General features: G+C 51.2%; 1 protein-coding gene across 21 annotated transcripts in view; it reads right to left on the minus strand.

Moving 5' to 3' along the window:
* Window positions 1–22,494, minus strand: part of PTK2 (protein tyrosine kinase 2) — a 207,157-nt gene that overhangs the window by 158,382 nt on the left and 26,281 nt on the right. Inside the window, exon 1 of one of the 21 annotated variants that reach the window (XM_029923991.1) lies at window positions 19,995–20,190. The exons of the other annotated variants lie outside the window; for them this stretch is intronic. Within the exon in view, the coding sequence (XP_029779851.1) occupies window positions 19,995–20,094 (100 nt within the window). The 5' untranslated portion in view covers window positions 20,095–20,190. Of the gene's footprint in view, window positions 1–19,994; window positions 20,191–22,494 lie in introns of those variants that run through there. 21 annotated transcript variants of the gene reach the window in all.

The raw sequence follows: 22,494 nt of genomic DNA on the forward strand, positions 1-22,494 counted from the left end.
CATGTGATGAATCCGGAAGGACTTAAATCAGACCACGCAGCTGGCCCGAACAAGAGCGGGTGACAGGGGACATCCTATCTTCTGTTGGTTCAGTCTACTCATCCGTCCCCAGCCGTCCCTGTCCTCTCTGCCCCATCTTTTCCTTTCCCTGTTTTTCCAGAACAACCATATTAGCCGACAATCTGTCCAACTGCCTATTTGGTTCTCTATCCCTAAAACTTTCGTTTTCTTTTTTACATGTTTATTTATTTTTGAAGGGGCGGGGGAGGGGAATGAACAAGCAGGGGAGACGCAGAGAGTGAGTGCCAATCAGGCTCTGCGCCGTCAGCCTCGAACCCTGAGATCATGACCTGCGCCGCAATCAAGAATAAACACTTAACTCACTGAGCCACCCAGACACCCCGTCACTAGGACTTTCTAGCAAGAACCTTGGAACTAAGCCTGTGAACCCAAACGGCGCTGTATTTCACCCCAAAACTGAGAACCGCTTCTCCTTTGGTCTTCAGCACCAGAATGTTTTTAACCCCAAGACACCTCACTGGGCTCTCGGCCCCCAACTAAGCAATGGTGCTGATGGGTCCCTGAGCCCCCACAGAACTCGGGGACCACGAGGCACAGGAGAAAGCACGAGCCTGAGTGCCGACAGCCTGGGCCAGCACGCCTCCTCACAGAGCGACACGGCCGCGCACCGTTCTCTCAGGCGTCGGCGCCCCGCCCAGACCAACTCCGTGCAGATGGTTAAACACCAGTTGTCACGGGCAATGTATCTGTAGCCTCTCAAAACGGAAGCACAGAACTAATGACTCCTTGTCAAGTCAAATGGCTGTCCCATGCGTACCGGGCTGAAGTGAACTAACTCTCCAGTTACGTGCGTCTTATTAGCAGTTGGGTTGGAATCCTGGGAAGGGGCTGAAAACCGAAGCTCCGCAGCACGCACGAGGACTTGTACGCGGGCCCCGAGCCCCCACGCCGGGCACGGAGCCGCTCACTGCGGGTGTGCCAGCCAGTCCAGTGCGCACGGCAAAGGCTCGGCTCGCCAGCAAAATTCACTGGCTCATAGTCTTAGATGTTCTCGTTCCTCTTGACGACTCACTGGACAGCCAAGGCGGACCCGTGTGACGGGTATTCTGGCTATAGAAGTCACAGAAGGTGAACTCATGGATGGATCACCCCCCAAAAAGTCCACTTTGGAATCCAAGAGGGACCAACCTGATCCAAGGGGCTCTTTCAGGCGTCAGCCGACTAGAAGCCAGCTGTAACGGGGTCCTCCCAGTTTCCTGTAAGTGTCGTGGTTCCAACTTCCTCTGCTGGTGGACAGCTAGGTTCTTAAATTAGGTAATGAAGCCACTGTGTTGAGCTAAGTAAGATCCAATTAAAGCTAGAGCAACAAAAGGAACTGAAATGGACAAAAAGGGGGTTTAGAGAAACCCTGAGGAGGAAAACAGCCCAGAAGTGGCCCAACCAAAGAAGGGCTTCCAAGAGGACACTAGCCAAAGTCACACACACTCCACTGTTTCCAGGAGCACCTGCCTTCCCAGACTGCCTCCACGTGCTCCAGGCAAACTCCAATAAACTGCAGCCAGTCACTCAGATGGCATATCAAGACCCAAACGTAGGGGCACCTGGGGGGCTGAGTCGATTGAGCATCCAACTCAGCTCAGGTCATGATCTCAGTTTGTGGGTTCAAGCCCCATGTCAGGTTCTGCGCTGACCGCTCAGAACCTGGAGCCTGATTCAGATTTTGCGTCTCCCTCTCTGCCCCTCCCCAACTCGTGTGCACGCACATGCTCTCTCCCACTCTCTCAAAAACAAACATTAAAAAAATTTTTTAAAGACACAAATGTAAAGATGTTGCTTAATAATCTCATCTTCTCTAACAGAATAGCAACATTTAGTAATATGAACAGATGCACAAAGCAGCCTATCCATACGGCAGAACCCTGAGCCACAGACAGAATGAAGCACTGATACCTGACGACACAAATAAGCCTTGACAACGTCACAGTAAGTAAAAGAAGCCAGAGAATGGGCCGTATGCTGTATGATCCATTTCTATGAAAATTCCAGAAAAGGAAAATCCAGGCAGACAGAAAGTAGATGAGCGCTTGCCAGAGGCTGCAATGGGGCGGGGGGGGGGGGGGGGGGGGGGGGGGGGGGGGGGGGGGGGGGGGGGGGGGGGGGGGGGGGGGATGGGCTCTGGGGCCGGACAGTGGTGCTGGGTGTACAGGCGTGTGTGTACTTAAAACCACGGGATGGTACACTCTGAGAGGACAATTCCACATTATGTGAAATTTTCTTATATGAATTTATCTCAATTAAAAAGAATATTTTAAGTATAATTTTTCTATCACTCCAAAACTTTAAAAACCAACAATGCTAAGTGTGGCAAAGACGCGGAGCAGCTCAAGCTTTCACACGCCGCCGGCTGGCCCGCAGTTTGCACTCGGACTTTCACACGCCGCCGGCTGGCCCGCAGTTTGCACTCCGGCTGTCACATGCCGCTGGCTGGGCTGCAGGAGTTTCAGGAGCGAGTCCTGCGCTGGCTGAAGAGCCCTCTACGGCGGACCAGCCATTCCACTCTGAAGCGCACGCCAGAGAGAAGCACAGGTGCGTGCTCACCGGCAGACACGTGCACGGTTCGGAGCGGCACCAAGCATGTAGTTCAAGACAGGAAACAACCCAAACATCCATCAAGAGTAAGACAAACTGCAGTGCGCTCTGAAACGGAACGCCATACGGCAGCGGGAAGCGAGCGAGCATTACGCACGACAACATGGATGAATCACACAGACATTACGACGGACAAATGAGATATAAAATTCAAAAACTGGCAAAACTGAGTCATGGTGGCAGGAATCAACGGTGGCTGCCTTCCCAGGGGCCCCGACCACAGGGAGCCACGTGGGGCTGTGGGGCTGGGAACACTGGAGACACTGATGGGGAGGGAGTAGTGAAAAGATTACCAGGGTGCATACGGTATGTCATTGTACAGTACACATGCTTTACTTCAATTACACACCTTTATTCACAGAAATGAGAACGAGAGTTTTTGCCAGAAGACTCTCCTGCGACAACCGGACAAAAGCAACATGCAATACGACAGAGCCCTGGCTAAGATGAGCAGCCGGAGCCGCAGGTACCAACCCCGCACAGCAGCAACTCACACGGGCACATTTATAAATGCCAACCGCTCTTCATTTTCACATTTCTGTCTATGCCTTTTTACTAATTGTATATGAACATGCTATTTTGCAAAATGTAAAATGAGTGACGCTTGCAAATACCAAATTACTGTTCATTTACCATCTATGAAAGGAGTTCTTTATGTACATGTGAACATACATACACACCTACGTACATACTGATGACAGATCTCTCTGAGGATCTGTTAAAAAATATGAACATTTTCAGGAGAAAACGTAGAGATATGAAACCACACATTTTGTATATGACTGCAAAGCTCATGGATCCCTTAAAGCTCATACATGGGCCTCAACTCGATGATCAGCAGTCCAGCCAAGGGAGGCAAATGTCTGTGCCAATACGCGTCACCAATAATCAGAGGTACCATTCTGCGGGTGGCTGTACGCACATGGGAGAACATACATCATCTCATTTAATTTACCACAACTGGTAGACATGCGCGGTGCTTGCTTGGTTATACCGATAGAAGAGCCTAAGATGGAAGACGTTGCTTATTCCAAGGACACCATGCTACTCGGTGGCTGGGTTCTGACACTGTGACCTGGGGCTCTGAACCCCTTTCAGTCACGGCGCCCTGTACATCTAAACACCAAGAAGCCCCTTCGGCCCCGCCTAACAATGTGCTCCGCCCCTGAAGCCCCCAAGCTCAGGGAAGCGGTCTACCGGTCTACTTTACTCAGTACGCGCACACACGCACGCACACACATACACACACACGCACACGCGCGACTGCTCACTACCGCAGTCACGCAGTAGGAGAGGTGCGAGAGCGCACATGGATGGGTGAGTGAGCGGAGGGAAGAGTGTGGTCCACAGCAGACCCTGCTGGGCCTGCACAGGAAGGACAGAGAGGTGCGGTGGGCCCAGCTCATCTTGGGCTCCCACCTCCACGACGCCCTCTGGGACGGACTGGTTGGCCATGGGAAGCGTAAGTCGGCGGGAAGAACTCTATTTCCTCATCATTCAATAGACGGTAGCGAACGTGATCATGAACGAAGCGCGGCTGTTCGGAACGGGTGGACGGGGGGTGGGAGGCTGGCTGGTGCACCCGGGGCGCACGACGTGACCTCCAGGTCTCCTGCAAGCCAGGCCGAGAAGTCCATGCCGGACTCCTAAGTACTTGTATTGAGCACGACCATCATGACGCGCATCCTCAAACACGTCTTTGTTACTAACTGCACATCTCCCAGATGAAAGAAACATGGGTAAAGTATTCTTCCATAATACTGCTTTATAATTAAATTACGTATTTAAAGATGTAAAGTAAAACAATTAAGCCAAGTCCAAAATCAAGCCTACCGTAAATAATTCCTTCTGCGCTTCAGCATTTCTAAGTTTATATTTAATACATTGCACACAGCATCAAAGCATTTTCCTTAGAAGGAGTTCACTCGGTCCCCGCGTGTGCGCGCCTGATCCCAGCTGGGCCACCGGGACCCCGGGCGCCAACCCCCGTCCCCGCGCGGTCCCATTTCCGCTCCAACAAGAGCAGAGAGACCACCATGCAGCAGGAGAACTCGCCAAACTGCACGCACAGGTGCGCACTGGTGGGAAGGGAGCTGCTCCCCGAAAGCTGTTCCTGGAACAGCTGCCGCGGACGATACAGAGCTTCGGTTCTCCTTAAAGAAGTTACGGGGTAAACAGCTCCTCCGGTGTCGAAGGCGCGAATATGTTCACAGGCCACGGAACAGGGACCCTTCTCACAACCTGAAGGCCCGGCACCCCTGGCGGCGGACACTTCGCCGTCACGGGCACGCCGAGACAAAGCAGCTGACAGAAACGCCACCCAGCGTCTCAAACCGGCGTGGAGCAGACAGTCCGACGAGGCTAAGAAGGCTGGCACCGCTCTGCCCAAGCGCTCGGCGGGCGGAAAGGCACCGCCTGCGACAGGAGAGGGCGGTGAGGGTGACGCTCCGGATCTCGCGGAGAACTTCGATGGAGCTTCCAAGAGTGAAGCAAACTGAACTGAGTCCACTTCTGAAGAAGATAAAACTTGAGGAAGTTACTGGGAGATGCTATTTTATATTACGACCGCTTTTTAAAAATTTTGTTCATGGACCTGATAAAACCTAGATCTCTAATATTTATAAGCCCGAGCCCCTGGGACACTGCAGCTCTTTTCAGTTTTTGCTTATACACAATTCATTCTTTGCAGCTAATTAAGCTGAAGAAGCCTGGGAATAAAGTTTGAGATAAGATTAATAAAGTTCTTTGCCTAGTATATGGTTTTATTTTTTATTTCACTGACAGTGATTTGTACACAGAAAGCAAAGTTATTTATAGAAAGCTAATCATGGCATGTAATATGGCTCGTAATCTTCGATGAGATTTGATTAAACATTTTAAAATTCAAAAAAAAAAAAAAAAAAGAACGAACTCAGGGCAAATGGGTGGCTCAGCTGGGTAAGCATCCAACTTTGGATTCTGGCTGAGGGAATGACCTCAGCGTTGTGGGATCAATGAGCCCTGCGTTGGGCTCTGCACTGAGCATGGAGCTTGCTTGGGATTCTCTCCCGGCCCCTCCACTTCCCCTGCTTGCACGCTCTCAATCTCTCTCTGTCTCTCTCAAAAAAAAAAAAAAGTTAAAAGGAAGGCAGGAAGGAAGGAAGGAAGGAAGGAAGGGAGGAAGGAAGGGGGCGCCTGGGTGGCTTAGTCAGTTAAGCACCCCACTTCTGCTCAGGTCATGATCTCCTGGTTCATGAATTCGAGCCCCACGTCGGGCTCTGTGCTGACTGCCCAGAACCTGGAGCCTGCTTCCGATTCTGTATCTCCCTCTCTCTCTTACCCTCCCAACTCGCACTCTTATGTCTCTCTCAAAAATAAATATTTTTAAAAACTTTTAACGAAGATTCAAGGAAAGTCAGCGACCATTTTTCTTGCTCTGGTAACTAAGTGGCACGGTGACAGCAGTCCGTGGAGACACAGAGCATGAGAGGGGCAGATACCGCTTGTCTGACGAAGGGGGATGGGCAAGAAGCAGAAGAGCTGACTCAGTTTGGTCTGTGTTACTGGGTACCACGCGGGCCTAAATGCCTGAAGCCAGGGGAATGGAGTCGCCTGGTGCCTGGAGTGTGGGGTGGGGAGGAGGGCCGGGCATCTGGAAGGTGGCTCTGGGCGAGGGAGAAAAGCCTGGCGGGCCCCATCCGCTCGGAGGCTCGGGGGTGGGGGAAGCAGCTGATCCTCTGACTGGGACTCTCTGAAGACTTTTTAAAAACCCTATAATCTCAGAGCTATACCTGAGTGTTTGTACTCAGAAAGAGACCTACATTCCCCTCTGGGAAAAGGTTGCCACGGGCACTCTCTTTGGGGAGCACTTTGCCTAAGCAGAGCAGCACAGCGCCACGGACCCCCGGCACGGACCCCCGGCACGGACCCCCAGCACGGAGCTGACGTGCTGCGTGTGACACAAGATGCCACGCTGGTCCGCAGAGACGACTGGGCCTCAGGAAGGGGGGCCGCTCCTGAGACAGAAGGGGCCGTGTCCAGACGGGTGTTGGGGGGGTTCTGGAGTTGAAGTAATTATTTATGCAGCATTTAGCATGCCAGGACTCGTCTAAGCACTTGAAAATGAAATAATTTAATCCTCATTATAACCTTATTTGTCCCCACATTCCAGATGTGGGGACACAGAAAAGTGACCTGCCCATAGCCATGCGCCTACTACAAGGACTCAAAGCCACACGGTCTACCTGGAGACCATGAACTTGCTCACCTGACCCTGCTGCTGCTCGGTCTGCTGGGCCTGTGTCTTCTCTCGAAAACCCTCCGGCGATCGGGCCTCACCCCCCCCCACCCCCCGGCAACTACAGCAGAGCGGCAGCAGGATTTGTGACTGCTACTGCACGCGCTCCGTGCCCACGCCGCTCATTCATTCACGCCTGTCCCCACAGGCAAATGAACGTGCCGCACCTGATGCAGTCTAAATAGTATTTCACCAAATATGCGGCTCGGCACTGGACCAGACGTGCGCCCGTGTGTACAGAGATGCGCACATGTGACCACTTACTGACAGCGCTAAGAAGGACGAGAAGACGGCAACAGGAGTGAGGGTAAGGGAGGAGCCGCACTCCCCTCCCTCCCCTCCCACATGGCGGGGAACGGGGGGGGGGGCCCGAGAGCCAGAGCCAGCTGTGGGGCTTCAGGGTCTGGGAACCTGCAATCCGGAAACCCTTGCCCTTTGCTTCCAGAAAATCTTCTTGGATCATGTCTTTGATGATTTAATCCTTCTGTCTCTCTCACAACTCTTGTTACTTGGATACTGGACCTTCTGAATTCATCCTATTTTCTTTTGTTTCTTTAAATTTTTTTTAAATGTTTATTTTAGAGAGAGACAGAGTGTGAGCAGGGGAGGGGCAGAGAGAGAGGGAGACACAGAATCTGAAGCAGGTTCCAGGCTCTGAGCTGTCGTCGGCACAGAGCCCGACACAGGGCTTGAACTCATGAACTGTGAGATCATGACCTGAGCGAAGTCAGATGTTTAACCAACTGAGCCCCCCAGGCACCCCACTCCTATTTTCTTTCTTTTCTTCCGCATTTTTCCTTTCCATACATGTTCTGCAAGGTACCTCCACACTATTTCTCACCGCTTTTACGAAGTTGATGTCTGCTTTGGTACTTTTAATTTTCCTGTTCTTTAAATGTACTTTTAAAAAGAATTCTAGGGGAGTCTAGGTGGCTCTCGGTCAGTTAAACACCTGACTCTTGGTTTCAGCTCAGGTCATGATCTCACGGTTCATGAGTTCAAGCCCCACACTGGGCATCACGCTGTCAGCACAGAGCCTGTTTGAGAATCTCTCCACCCCCCCCCACCCCGTCTGCTCCTGCTCCACTTGCATTGTCTGTCTGTGTGTCTCCCCTCCCCCACCCTCTCTCTCTCAAAAAAAACAAAAAACAAAAAACAAAAAACCTTCTACTCATCTGTATCTTCCCTTAGCTCTCTGGAGATCCTCTACTGAGATTTTAATGTTTCATCTTCTTCTTTCAGCTTCCTTCTGCTTGTCGTTGCTCCAAACTTTTCTCTCTGTTTGGGCTTCACATTTTGAAAGCAAAGGCTGTCTTTATTATTATTTTTAATTGAGACAGCATTGGTACATAACACACAGCACTAGGAGTACAACGTAGCAATCTGGTATCTGTGCACACGAAGGAAATGATCACCGCACAAAGTTGTAAAAAAAAAAAAAAAAAATCCGTTTTCCTGCCGAGAACGTTCAGGATTGCCGCTCCTGGCAGCGCTCAGGTGTCCGGCACCATATCGTTAACTCCGGTAACAAGGCTGCACATCACAGCCCCACGGCGTGCTTGTGGCTGGAATCCGGTACCTCCGGACCCACCGCCTACCCCCTCTGGCAACCACCATTCTGCTCTTTGTATCTAGTTGACCTTGTCCATTTGTTTTGTTTTTCAGGTTCCTCACGTACGTGAGATCACACAGTATCCGTCCTTCTCTGAACTACTTCACAGAGCACAACTCCCTCAGGGTCCATTCACATTGTCGCAAACTGAAAGATTCCGTTTTCCTGGTCAAATCGTATTCCCGTGGGTGGATGGATGGACATGGGGGTGTATCTGTGTGTACGTCACACGGACACACACTCACCACATCTGTGCATCAATTCGCTGGTCACTAGACACCCGGTCACTTCAGGTCTCAGCTACTGGAAATAATGCGACAGTATACATGCATCTTTTCAAATTCATGTTTTTGCTTTCTTTAGATAAATACCTAGTTGTGAAATTGCTGGATCATATGGTTAATTCTACTTCTAATTTTTTGAGGCGCCTCCAGAGTTTTCCACAGTGGCTGCGCCACACACGCCGCCACCAACAGTGCGTGCGGGCTCCCTTTCCTCCACGCCCTCAGCAACCCTGGTCATTTCTTGTCTTTTGATAACAGTCACCCTGACCGGTGTGAGGGGGAGCTCAGTGTGATTTTGAGTTGTATGCCCCTGACGATGAGGGATGCTGAGCATATTTTAATGTGCCTACTGGCCCTCTGGATTTCTTCTTTGGAATAATGTCTACTCAGATGCCCATTTTTCAATGAGATTTACTTTCCTTTTGGCATCCAGTTGTACGAGTTGTTTGTAGAGTTTCACTATTAGCCCTTTATCAGAAATACGATTTGCAAGTATCTTCTCCCAGTCCAGAGGGTGCCCTTCGGTTTGGCTGACGGTGTCCTTGCTGTGCGGAAGCGGCTTGGTTTGACGTGGTCCCGCTGCCCGGTGCTGCCCCGCTGCAGAGGCTCTTTAAATACCTGGTGGTCACGCAGCCCTGGACACACGGGTGCCCCGACGACCCGTGTGCTCAGCCGCTCGGTAGAGACCCCGGAACGTCAGAATCCGTCCTCTGTCTTGGCGCAGTCTCCTCGGGGAGGGACGTCCCATCCGCTGCCAGGGCCGGGGGGGCAGGGAGAAAGCGTGCACGCCTAACGCCACGTGATCCCAATTACGAGGGCAGGAAGCCCTGTCCAAAGTAGAGCTGTTACACTACAGATGCAGACAACCCACAACGGGGATGGTGACTCATTCCAACGGCCCCCCAGCCGCTGCGACAGCAGAGGCTCCGCGGGCCGGCGCCCCCCTCAGAGCACTGAGACGGGCGACCTCTGCCCCGAGCCTCATCTACTCTCCCCGGGCAAGACGCCCTGGACAGGCCGGGGCCGCCAAAACGTCACTCAAATCCCACCAACTTTCAAAATAACGAGCCCAAAATAATCCTGCGCCTCCAAGTGAAGAAGGCTGGAGTGACTACAGACATGTCTCCCCAAAGACGCCACCCGCAGTGACTTCTGAGCAAGACCTTGCCCGAGAAGCAGTGCATATTGCTCAACAAGGCTGAAAACTGTGCTTGGCCTCCCCACTCACCACTGTGGAGTAACCCTTAAGTTTCCAGCGGTTTCTTGTCTGTGAAGAGGAAGTAGTAATAAATGTGAGGTCCTTATTATTAGCAAGACAGATTAGAAACAAAGTTGGCATCCACTACGCGACAGCAGTGGTTAAAAGAAGAAACCGGAATTCTCCAGGCGGATAAAGGGGACACTAAGAGTGCTAAGCCTGTTCTCTAAATGGAAATCCCAGAAGACCCCCCACACCCATTTAACGCATTTGCACAGCCCGTCACAGCCCAGGCAAGCACCCTTACTGTCACAAGACAGAGCTGTATGAATCCCGGCAGAAAAGGAAAAAGCAGACCATCATTCCTACCGTGACGGCATTGGCAGGTTTCGAATATGTAACGAAATCCAACAACCAAATGAAGCACACGTGTTTCTGAGAATTTTCTAGATATATATCTAGGTATCTAGATCTATATATTTCAACATAACATTTTCTGGCCAACATAATTTTAAGGAAAACTCATATTCACATCCCCTAAACTCAGTTCATAACATTAAACAAACGTAGGTATGAAAAAGCCTCAAGCTGCAATCCAAACGAAGTCTGCAGGACGCTGCGGTCACTCTATGTCCAGAAGGGAAGGTGCGTGGAAATCAGGGGACCCCCTGCGGAAGAGACTGCTGCACAGGTCTTTCCTCCAGGGGCCCCCTGAGCCCTCTGACACACCGCCCAGGATGCAAGCGATGGAGGAGGGCCCGGGGGCTCAGTCAGTTAAGCATCTGACTCTTGATTTCGGCTCAGGTCACGGGCTCACAGTTCCTGGGATGGAGGCCCGCGTTGGGCTCTAGGCTGACAGCACAGAGCCTGCTTGGGATTCTCTCTCTCCCTCTCTCTTTCTCCCTCTCCCTCCCTCTCTCCCTCCCCCACTCATCCTCTGTCTCTCTTAAAAATAAAAATAAACATTAAAAACAAAGAATATAAGCAATGGGGGTGTAAACAAAGCTCCGGTTTGAAATGTTTCCACCCGAAGCATCACCCACCGACAGAACCTCAGGGGACCTTCCTGGTGGCAGAGCCACACGAAAGGACCGTGCACGTCCGGGACTTCTCCAGTCCGAGTCGCATGCACGGCCTTCACCACCAAAGCCTCTGCTCCGGCGCCGCGGCCTCCAGCCTCGGTGTTCAGCCTCAACCCTCCTCTTCACTTCCTGGCTCTAGGAAACTGTCTTCTTTATGGTTCCACGTTCTGATCTGCATTTCTTCTAACTAACTCCTTTAACGCTCTGCTACTTCATTATACGTGTAATATCAGGGAATAGCATGCATTTCCCTCCTACAAACTGTTAGCCATGCCTGTCTGGTCATCAAAAAACCAGTATTTTAAGCATCTGAAATCCTACACTTTAGACCTTACTTGTACAGAGTCTCCTCCCCGGGCTACAGGGTTTTAGCAGCCTGATTGAAGGTACTGTGTTGATGTGTAGGGCCTTCCCTTTCCAAACTGAGAACAAGGCGGGGCTTCCAGAATGGCCACGCGCACGGGAGGTGTGTTCACAGCCCAACCCCACTGGCTCTGCTCCGCAGCCTAACGGGAGGTGCACCGCTCTGGCGGGCACGTTCCGCGGCTTCTACGTAAGCGCGCGCGCACACACACACACACACACACACACACGCGCATCCCCGTCCCTGAGCTATGAGTCACAAAGACAGAAAACACCTCCACTGCTGCTCTGTGGCCCTTCCAGACTAACCGCTCCCCATCAAACGGGCCTGCGACTCCAGGACTGCCACCAGAGATCAGGGTCTCCTAGCCCTGCATTCGCTGGTCACGGAAATGGAGATATACGGGGCCACCTCCCAACTGGTTTCACTAGAACGACCGTACCTGACATCAAAATGTCACAAGAAGAAAACAACTTACACACTGATATCCCCCTATACAAAAGACACAGATTCCCTAAACAAAATACAACAAAATACTGCATATTGACTCTAACAATATAGCAACAGGATAATAACTCATGATCAAGTGGGGTTTACCTCAGGAATGCACAGTTGATTCAACCATCAGAATGTTAATCATCCACTATTTTAAAAAACAGAAAGTCTCTATGATTAATACAGAAAAAGCACTTGACAAAAGTCAATACCCTCTCATGATTTAAAAAAAAAAAGCAACTCTCAGAAAACTAGGGGTTAAAAGGAAAATTTTATTCAGAAGCGGTATCTACAAAAACAAAGACAAACTAGGGCTAAATCCTACCTAACACTGAAAGCTTTCTCTCCGGGGTCAGCACATGAGGAGGCCACTGTAATGAAGGTGCCAGTCGAGGCCCGAGGGCAAGACAGGGAAATAAAAGACATTAAGACTGGAGAGAAGGGTTTTTTCAGATTAGGTGATTATAGATTTCTTGGGATTTTCTACTTGCTCAGATAAACCACCAGAACTAATAAATGAATTTGTAGTAAAGGCACAAGAAAAACTAACAAGATAATCCACCTCTACATACTAAGCCAAGAACTGGACAATTAGGCCGAAAAGCCAAAAAAACCGTCCTTTACAACAGAATCAAAGCAGCATGAAGCCCCCACACGAAGATCTCCACGGGACCAAGAGGGCTCCCAGGCCTAGCTAGCCGGACAGGTCCACCAGAAGTCACAGCACTGCCCACGGGTCACTTCCCCCAGCCCAGCGGCGGATTCAACACAGCCCCAGTCCAAAGAGACGAGACCCGGAGTCCGGCAGCTCTGGAAGCTACTGTGACTGGCACAGCGCACCAGGGCGTCCGGCCACAGCACAGGGCCGGCAGTGTGCTCTTCTACTCAGAGGAAACACTTGCCACCGCTGGTCTGTGTTCAACATCAATGCCAGAAACACAACAGGGCTCACTCTGTAGAGCTTTTCAGCAAGAAAGGTATAAAGATGCAAACAATGATCACCCGGAACAGTTGGATACTAACACGTGAACAGAAACCCAAAATCTGTGGGCTAAAGTCAACAACACTACAAAGCTTAAATGAACGTCATCTAAAGGCAAAACGAAAATACTCTGTGCTAATTGCTTTAACAAAGTTAGGTTTTTCTCTTTAACTGAAAACTGATAAAGTTACAAAATACAGAGAAGCTGTTGATTTATAATAAATCCCTAATAGTTTGAACAATTTCTGGTAAATCTGAAATCAAAGATTTGTGAACACTATTTTAAAGTCAAATCAGTGTCAGGCGTCTGGGCAGCTCAGTCAATTAAGCGTCCAACTCTTGCTTTCAGCTCAGGTCATGATCTCATGGTTCATGAGTTCAAGACCCACACCAGGCTGTGCACTGACAGTGCAGAGCCTGCTTGGAATTCTCTTTCTCCCTCTCTCTCTGCCCCTGCCCCATACACCTACGCACTCTCTCTCTCTAATAAACATTAAAAAATAATAATAATAAAAATGGAGCGCCTGAGTGGCTCAGTCAGTTAAGCGGCCGACTTTGGCTCAGGTCATGATCTCAAGGTTTGTGGGTTGAAGCCCTACATCAGGCTCTGTGCTGACAGCTCGGAGCCTGGAGCCTGGAGCCTGCTTCGAATTCTGTGTCTCCCTATCTCTCTCTACCCCCACCCCTCACTTGTGCTCTGTCTCTCAAAAATAAATATTTAAAAATTTTTTAAAAAATAATAAAATCAGTGTCACTAACCACTAAGACACTAAAAAGACGTTTTTTTTAATTGTCACAAAGACCTCCATCGCCCTTCCCATGTGCCTCTGGTGACTTGGACCCTTGTTGCTGCAAGCAGAGCAAGTGACTGAATTCATCACTCTAAGGGTCTCTTCGGTGTGAGGCCGGAGGCACCCCCAGAGAATGGCAGCTGGTGAGCAGGGCGAGCAGGAGGGGGGCCGGGGGCAGATGGGGACGGGTGCCAGCAGGAAGGCCTTCAAAGAGGACCACCCCCCCTCCTCCATCAGGGGCCGGAGGTGGGGGACAGCGGCCACCTCTTCTCCAAACACAAAAAGGAACGGGAAAGAATCCGAGAGACAAACTAGCCAGGGCGGTGGCGGTGACAATGCCCGCGGTGGGGTTGCGGGGCTCCCTGTCTTCTCTGGGTTAGGACGTTGGGAGCACGGGTGGGCCCTGCGCGGAGAACACGCGGCCGGCTGCACTGGGTCTCTGCCGGCACCGCCCGCCCGCTGGTCTTCAGCCCCACACATGGCGCCCGGGGACCCTGTGCTCCACTGCTGGTACAGCTCCTTCGAGCCGGGGCTGCGGCACAGACGGACGCTCAGCAGGCACTGCGCTGACAGCGAGCAGGGGAACAAGTGCCACGGGAGAGACCGATCCCGGAACCCACGCCTGACCGGCCGGGCGGCATCCAGTGGGCTCCAGGAAGACAGAGAGGCCCCGGGGACGGGGAGGCGCAGCGGGGCACAGAGGCAGGCATGGTGTGCAAAGCCCCGTGGCAGGAAGAGGCTCCCAGGGAAGGAGAGAAAGGCGCGCAGGGGGAAGGCTTAGAGAACCTGGGTGGCCGGACTCCCCTACCCTGCCGCCCTCCCTCCAGCCGCCAACGGCCACCAGGAGAAAAGCCCACGTTTCCCTAAACGCTCCACACAAGGTGGTTTCTCAGTGCTCCCCACGCACCCTCAGCACAGAATGCCCTCCCCAGGCATCAAACAGCACACCCACTAGAAAAATGGCCCAGATTTCGCCAATTCAGCGGGGTTTTCTACCCTCAACAACTACTGAGTGCTGACAATCCGTCAGGTTGTGTGGATTCAGAAAGTCGGAAGATGTGAACCTGGCCCACAAGAGGTTTACATCCAAGTAATGGGAGAGAAGCAAATAAATAGTTGTTTGGGGTTTTGTTTTGTTTTGTTTTGTTTTGAAAAATAAGTTTTTTAACGTTTATTTATTTTTAAGAAAGAGAGTGTAAGCGGGGGAGGGTCAGAGAGAGAGAGGGAAACACAGAATCTGAAGCAGGCTCCAGGTTCTGAGCTGTCAGCACAGAGCCTGACACGGGGCTTGAACCCACGAACTGTGAGATCATGACCTCAGCTGAAGTCACCAACTGAGCCAGCCAAGCGCCCCACAAATAAACAGTTGTTGATGAGTCACCAGCTACACCTGTGTGTGCAGAGCTGAGGCACAGACAGCAGAGCCAGCCCAGTGGTCCAGATGAGAGAGAGAGAGAGAGAGAGAGAGAGCGAGAGAGCGAGAGAGAGACACACACACACACACACACACACACACACACACAGGCCCTAGGGCAGAGTACTGAAAGTTTTCCATTTAGAAAGAACGAATGTTCCAAAGCAAAAGAGGCACGAAGAGGCACCCGGTCAGGTCCTGTCCAAAAACTAACGGCAGGCAGCGCCACGGCCAGAGGCAGACGGCGAGGCCAGTGGAGAGGGGGCAGTCTCCAGTAACAGCACTGCCATCAGGGTAGGCAGAGAATAGACTGGAACCAGCTCAGCATTCATTCCTACTGAGGGCCTACTATGTGCCAGGCATTGAGAGTTGTTCCCTCATACAGCTTAGTCACTCTTCTGGAAAGCGTTTAAGCACCTTTTACTATAAATGTACAGATATCTAGATATTTACATAAATATGATCATATATATTACATATATTTTAATCTGTCTTCCCCACGAGTCCATTAGCAACTCAAGCTGTCAGAAGGGATGGCGAGAATCCCAGCGGAGCGGCAGGGGCCCAGGGAAACAATTCCCAGGGAAGCTAGCAGGCCCTGGGAGCCAGACCGAGACCCATCTGTCGAGGGCACTGGGTGCAGAGTGTGCCACAGGAAGAAACCCAAACACCAATCTACTCCTCTCACCCGACTGTAAGGGGTGTGGATTAGGCAAGCCTGTGAAGAGCTCATTCATTAAGGTAGTTTTCCTTTGTGCCAGTACCTTGACAAGCAGAAGAAAACCTGGCCCAATCCCTGTGTTGAGGCCTCTATCTAGCGAAGGAGACAGAAAGCCCCCAAGTACATAGAGTAATGACGTCACAGTAAGTGCTGTGCGAGACCACCAGAGAAGGCTCGGGGAGGGGACATCGGGGAGAAAGCAGTTTAGGCTGAGCGGGCTGAGAGGCCCTTCAGGCTCAGGCCTGAGACATCAGGAGGAGCAGGGAAGGCAGGGGACGGAGAGGCACGCACGGGCGCAAACGGCCTGACCGGGAGGAGCCGCGGGTGTCCGGGGTGCTCAGGAGTCAAACCACCGCACCGCCGATGAGCAGGAGGCCAGCAGCTGGCCGCTGGCGATGGCAGGGAGAAGCCCGATCCGACGAGGCCTCGTAGGCCACATTAAGGATTTGCAATTTACCCAGTAAGAAGCCACCAGAGCTTTAGGAGAGTAACCCTGGGTGAGCTTCAGGAGAACTCCCTCGGGCAGCTGGGTGAAGGATGACCGTGTAACAGGAAGCACCTCCCACAGCCCAGAGACACCTGACGGCCACACGGTCCAGAGTGGACACCGCAGAAAGGGGGAGAGGCTGGGGAGCTCAATACACACTCTGGAGACAGAACCAGAACTGTGCGGGTACAGAGGCGAACTCACTCCACGGGGCAGGCGTGTCTGAGAGGCGTCCTGGTCTGCGGCCCGAGCACTAAGGGGGTCCAGCACGTTCGCAAAGACAGGGAGGACACAAGGAGGAACAGGCTTCGGGGGCGACAGCTAAGAGGCTCCGAAGTAGCGGAAGTTTATGAAAAACGCACATGTTGATTAAGACAAGAGTTGTCACTGGCAGGTGAGACACAGAGGACCCACCGCACACAGCCACATGGAGGAGGGAAGGAGAGAGGGGCGCCTGAGAGGCTCAGTGGGTTGAGCGTCTGACTCTTGATTTTGGCCCAAGTCACGATCTTGTGGTTCATGGGATCGGGTCCTGCGTTGGGCTCTGTGCTCAGCGCAGAGCCTGCTTTGGATTCTCTTTGTCTCCCTCTCTCTCTGCTGCTCCTGCATGTTCATTTTCTCTCTCAAAATAAACTTAAAAAATAATAATAATAAAATATTGATACAGACTTCAATCACAGGGCCCAGAATCACACAGGCAAACTATTACTAGTATGCTCGAGCTCAACCTGGTAGTAAAAGATTTAGGAAAACCTCAACATACACACTCACCCCTAACAACCGCAGCCCTGACACCTCTTCCCCCTCCCCAGTCTCCCAGAGATGAACAAAGCCAGCACACACTAGCACTAACGTAATCCGTAATCCGAGAACTTTCCCGAACTTTCCCGGCAGGGCCCTCTGCACCCAAGAGCCCGGCACCCAAACCCAGCGCAGCGGACGCTGACCTTTGCTTCAGCACTCCGGGTCAGAGCCACCTTCAAGCCCCGGAAACCATGATATGGCTGAGCACATGTAACAAAGTCCTTTCAAATATGTTAAAATACCCCCTCTGCGGGAGGGCTGGAAGGTGGTCTCTTGACGCCCACCCCCGGCACAGGAAGCCAGCTTCGGTCGTAAGGGGGCCTGAACGGGTTCAGTTCAAAGTATGCAAATATAGCTCTGTTCTATTATTTTTAGCCTGTTCTACTAAGCATTTTGTGTCTTCTTAAATTGGGACACTGATGTTTTTTGAGGTTAATGTGACCGATAAAATCAAATGTGGTTTCGAATGTCTAACTGCAAACAGAGATTTGTAGTTTTTGGACTTGAGCTTTTTATTTTGTCTTTATCTAAAAGTAGTAACTTTTATACTTGAAAATAACCGATTCGGCCAATTCCTACACACCAACATCTTTGTCTTTATCACACAGCAAAAATTACGCAGAACAAAACCTAAGGCTTCCTGCCTTCCTGGCCTGGTCCGAGAAGAGTTCGGAGAACCTGCACACTGTGTGCTCCCGGGGGAGGCAGTGCGCTCAGCCCAGAGCGGGGGACGGGGTGACAAGCTCCTCAGCGCCATCAGAAACCTCCTCTTGAACGATCCAGAAGGAAGACTGTTCATTGGAGGCGATGGCCTGCTCCAGCCCTACAAACCGACAGATTCTGACCCTGATGCTGTCCCTACCTCTTCCTCCTCTTCCACACCGTGGTCTGCTCTTGGTCTGCTCTCCTACCCAACCCTGACCTCTATCAAAATGGTATTTCAGTTACAGGCGCCTCTATTCATTTGCTCTGCCAGTCAGCAAACGTAATGGGAGAGTTAGTTGCTTCCATCAGTTGCTGTGGGAGGAGACGGGCAAAAAAACCACCCCAGTCTTTCTCTTCCCAAGTTCATATTTCTAAAGTCACTTTGAATTTCTTAAAAACCTAGTAGCCAATTATTGAATATCCCACTGGTACTAGATTCACAGACTTTAATTTAGACTAGACTTCCTGAAATCGGAGCGTTATTGCTAGCGCGCGGTGCTAAGAGGGCTGGCACACCACGGAATGGCACTGTGCGTGCGGCCCCGCCAGCCTGAGAACGAACCAAGCCTTCCACAAGTACCGCATGGGACTCTCGACCTCTGAGCGCTGGTCACTTGTCATGTCAGTCATTCAGTGCGATCTTGAGGTAAGAAGCTGTAGCTTTTAAAGGTTCCCAAATCCAAAACCCTTCAAAATTCAAAGTGTGAATTTCACTGAGCGAGATCTTACTCTAAGTACCTAATTAGGAAATAAAAGTGGCAGGTGCTTTGTTCAGAGAGCAGCACGCTAAGAGAGTCCTAATATCACATGCTTTAGGGCTGTTTAAAAGGGACACCTGGCCGGCTCAGTGGAAGGGCTTGCACCCCTTGCTCTCGGGGTTGCAAGTTTGAGCCCCACATTGGGTGTAGAAACTACCTAAGAATAAAATATTAAAAGAAGGAAAGAAGGAAGGGAGGGAGGGAGGGAGGGAAAGAGAAGAAATGTTGAGAGGGCTGGATAAGAATCTTTGGGCGGTGCTGATGACCTGGTGAATGAAAAGCAACCTAACACCAGAGCTAGGGCCTGGCCCCGGCTCAGCGGCACCCTGGCGGCTCTCAACCAGCTAAGCACGGAGTGAGACCAGTCCGAAGGTCCACTTGCGAGCCTGTAGGTCCTTACCCAGCACAGGGGCCTCCCTTTTAAAATCTTTCCTGAGTATGTTAACGTGACGCTTGAATAGATTTTTAAAAATCATAATAAATATTTGCATTAAATTCTTTATGACGACTTCGTCTCCCAGGGTTAATACTCACTAGCGCGTCAGGAGCAGCAGCCTGCCTGGGTCTTATCCACCCACAGAGCACACGGCATTGTCACTTCTCGACACGCTTCCCAAGTACTGTCTTGAATGTTTACAAGGAAGATGCTATATTTTATATTTATATTTTCATACAATAAAAACCCTAACAACATTAACATGGAAGAATGTCTCTTTACGGTATTACCGACCCTTAGTGGTAAGCCACCTTATGATAATATGGAGTTCCAAATACACAATCTTTACATTGAGTAAAGAAAACCAATTTTTGAAAACCACATCACTCTTTTTTCCTCCAGTCCTATTTAAGTTAAAAGGAGTCTCTTTATTCTTTAAAACTTTCCACATCACAGATCGGACACGGGTGTCCTAATTAAAGCACAAAATAGGGGCACCGGGCTGGCTCCGTCCGAAGAGCCTGAGGCTCTGGATCTCAGGGTCCTGAGCTCAAGGCCCATGTTGGATGTGGAGATGATGTAAATGAATAAACAAAACCTTACACACACACACACACACACACACACACACACACACACATACACAATAAGATGTGCAAGCACAGGACAAGCACAAAAAAGATAGCTTACTTAAAATGTGCTTCCACAAAAATATTATTTACCATTTTAAAAATTATCTATCTGGTTTTATCCCAAGAGCTGCAAACCTGATACCGCCTCAATTTCCACTTTTCCTTAAATTTAATTATAAATCTATTTGAAATAAATTCTGAAAACCTCTCCTCCACCTTGTTTAGTGCAAAAGCATAAATTTGAATGCAATTAAAACCAAACAGATATTTAAGTCATGTATACCTTCGGCCCAGCACACCGGAAACGGACTGCAGCCCCTCCTCTCCATGCGGACGGCACCTGCTGGGCCCTGGGCCCCTCGGCCTGCCACTTCCAGCAACATACACTCAGGCCTCTGGAGAGAAGGCAGGGTGGCCGCGCCCCCAGGCCCGGGCCAGCGCTCCCACGGGCTCCGCTCAGATCCACGGCCACACGGAGTCTCCCCCTGCTGCTCCTGGTTTCAGAGCTGGAGGCAGAACTGGGGAGGTGTTCCTTCTGTAACACTTTCCAGCAGCTTGAAGAATGCCCCTCAGTTACAGAATCTTCTCCTGCTTCCGCAATCTGAAACACACACCATCCTGGCCAGATTAAGCTCCGGGGCAGAATGGAACCGGCTAGTAACGTGACCCTGGGGGCCTGGGCTCCTAGATTCATTCAGGGAAGGAAGGAGGCAGGGAGGGAGGGGCTGAGGAAGGAGGGAAAGAAGGCGGCGGCCAGGGCCTGATTAATATGCTAATCCCACCCCTCGCTTCAATTCGTCTGGCCGACTCCGGTCACAAAACCAACAGGCCAGTCTAAACCTGCGTAAGCCACAAATCAAGTCTGACCCAGATCCGGCCTCGGATGGCTCCTCCAACTTTTTGTTTTCAAAGTCATGCTTTTGGCATTTTGCCAGCCCAATTCTGACCTTAAAACTTAAGATAATTATCCTGATGAAACATGAATAGCACCAGGGAAGAAATCTTGATCAACATTAAAAACAAGTGTGTAAAAATACGTGTATAGGAACCCAGATGTTTCTGAGGAAAAGTATTTTTTCCGATACTTTGACAGTTAAGTTTGCAATTTTATAAAACTGTATTTAGAAAACATAAAAACAAGAAATATTGTGACTATTCATAAAAGAAAAATATTAAAAGTTATTAGATTCTTTTAAAATTAGCTGAGGAAATCTGAGGAATCGAAGATTCGTGATTTCGTTTCTTGATTTTAGAATAGGTGAGTACTAAACACACATGGGAGATGCAGGACAGGAAAACCACGATGTGCACTAGCAGCTTTTCTTAAAAATGCAAACTACCTCCTCCACCCTCTCCTTCGAGCTGGGACGGTCACGGTCACCTCGGACACCTCGAGCACCGTGCTCCTTTTCGCAGGCGGGCGGTGAGTGACAGGGCGGCCGGAGTCTGCCGTCGGGGCTGAGCACCAGGAACACAGGCTGGGGCGCTGCCCGGGCGGCCCCCCTCGCACGTGGGGGCTCTGTCAGGAGTAACTCCCTTGAACGAGGACAAAATCAAGTCCTCTACTTAACTGTGAACAGGACCGAGGCTTTATGAATTCATGAACTTGTGAAAACAAGAGGCCTCTCTGTGTCTAGTGACGTGCCAGGACCGTGAGCATCATTTCTAACACACTCCTCCTGATGAAGGCTTTGTCTCCAGGCCTTAAACGCGGCCTCCGGAGAGCAGTCAGAGGGCAAATGACCTCTCAGATGCCCCAGTGAAAACAGGTCATTCACCAGAGTGCACTCTGACCCCAGGCAACCTGGGAAGAAAGGGGGCGCCCGGAAAACCCAGGCACGCCAGCTGGGAAAAGAACAGAAGAAACAAGCACACACATCACCATCACCGAGGACAGCTCGGGGCATCAAGGGCTGCTGCCATCAGAGAAGGATCTAGGGCACCCAGCAGCACATCTGGTATCTGGCTCAGACCCTGAGAATGGCCTGGGGTTTAATCTGACCCAGCAAGTAACAGACTGTACCAACAACCCAAGCAAACTCCGAGTCTCTACTGCAACTTATGACTCAAAAGTTAGAAAATAAAAACTACCTTTACTAGTTGCCAAAGATGTCCTGCACACCGGATACCGATCACACCCACGGTCACAGCTCCCCAGCAAGATCGGGGCTGCCACCCCCTCTTAGGATGAGAAGGAGTCCTGCAGCTACGGGGACACAGCTTCATGAGCCCCCACCTGTCCTCCAAGAGCCAGGGGTGTTCCCTCCCTCCCTCCCTCTCTCCCTCCCGCCCCCTCTCACTCACACACACTCACACACACACACACACACACACACACACACACGCGCGCGCACGCCCCAGAAGGGTCTCTGAGCAGGACAGAAGAGATGCCGCGGCCCCACCTACATAGAAAAGAGGGTCTGGTGCAAGTGGCAGCGGCAGCTGGCGCCTCCACAGCGCAGAGGGGACAGGAGGACACACCCGGGAGCTCTGGAGGCAAAGAAAGTCGAGTGTGGACAGGAAGGAGAGGAGCAGGCGAGTCTCCGACTGCAGATAACCCGAGGGTGGCAGCTCCCCCACCCCAGGCTGCTGTGTACCCTGTACCCGCCCTCAGTACCCAAGGAGTGCCTGCTCCTGCCCAAAGTCCTGGGGACACAGGAGAGGCCAAGATCAAAGAAGCAAAGGCCCCTCCAGGCCAGCAGGCAGAGCGACGGGGACAGGGACGAGCCTGCACAGACCGCCCTGGGGCTCCGTCCTTCCCATGGCTGACAGAGCGGGTCCCT

Source organism: Suricata suricatta, chromosome 15, assembly GCF_006229205.1.
Source record: "Suricata suricatta isolate VVHF042 chromosome 15, meerkat_22Aug2017_6uvM2_HiC, whole genome shotgun sequence".
Classification (NCBI taxonomy): Eukaryota; Metazoa; Chordata; class Mammalia; order Carnivora; family Herpestidae; genus Suricata; species Suricata suricatta.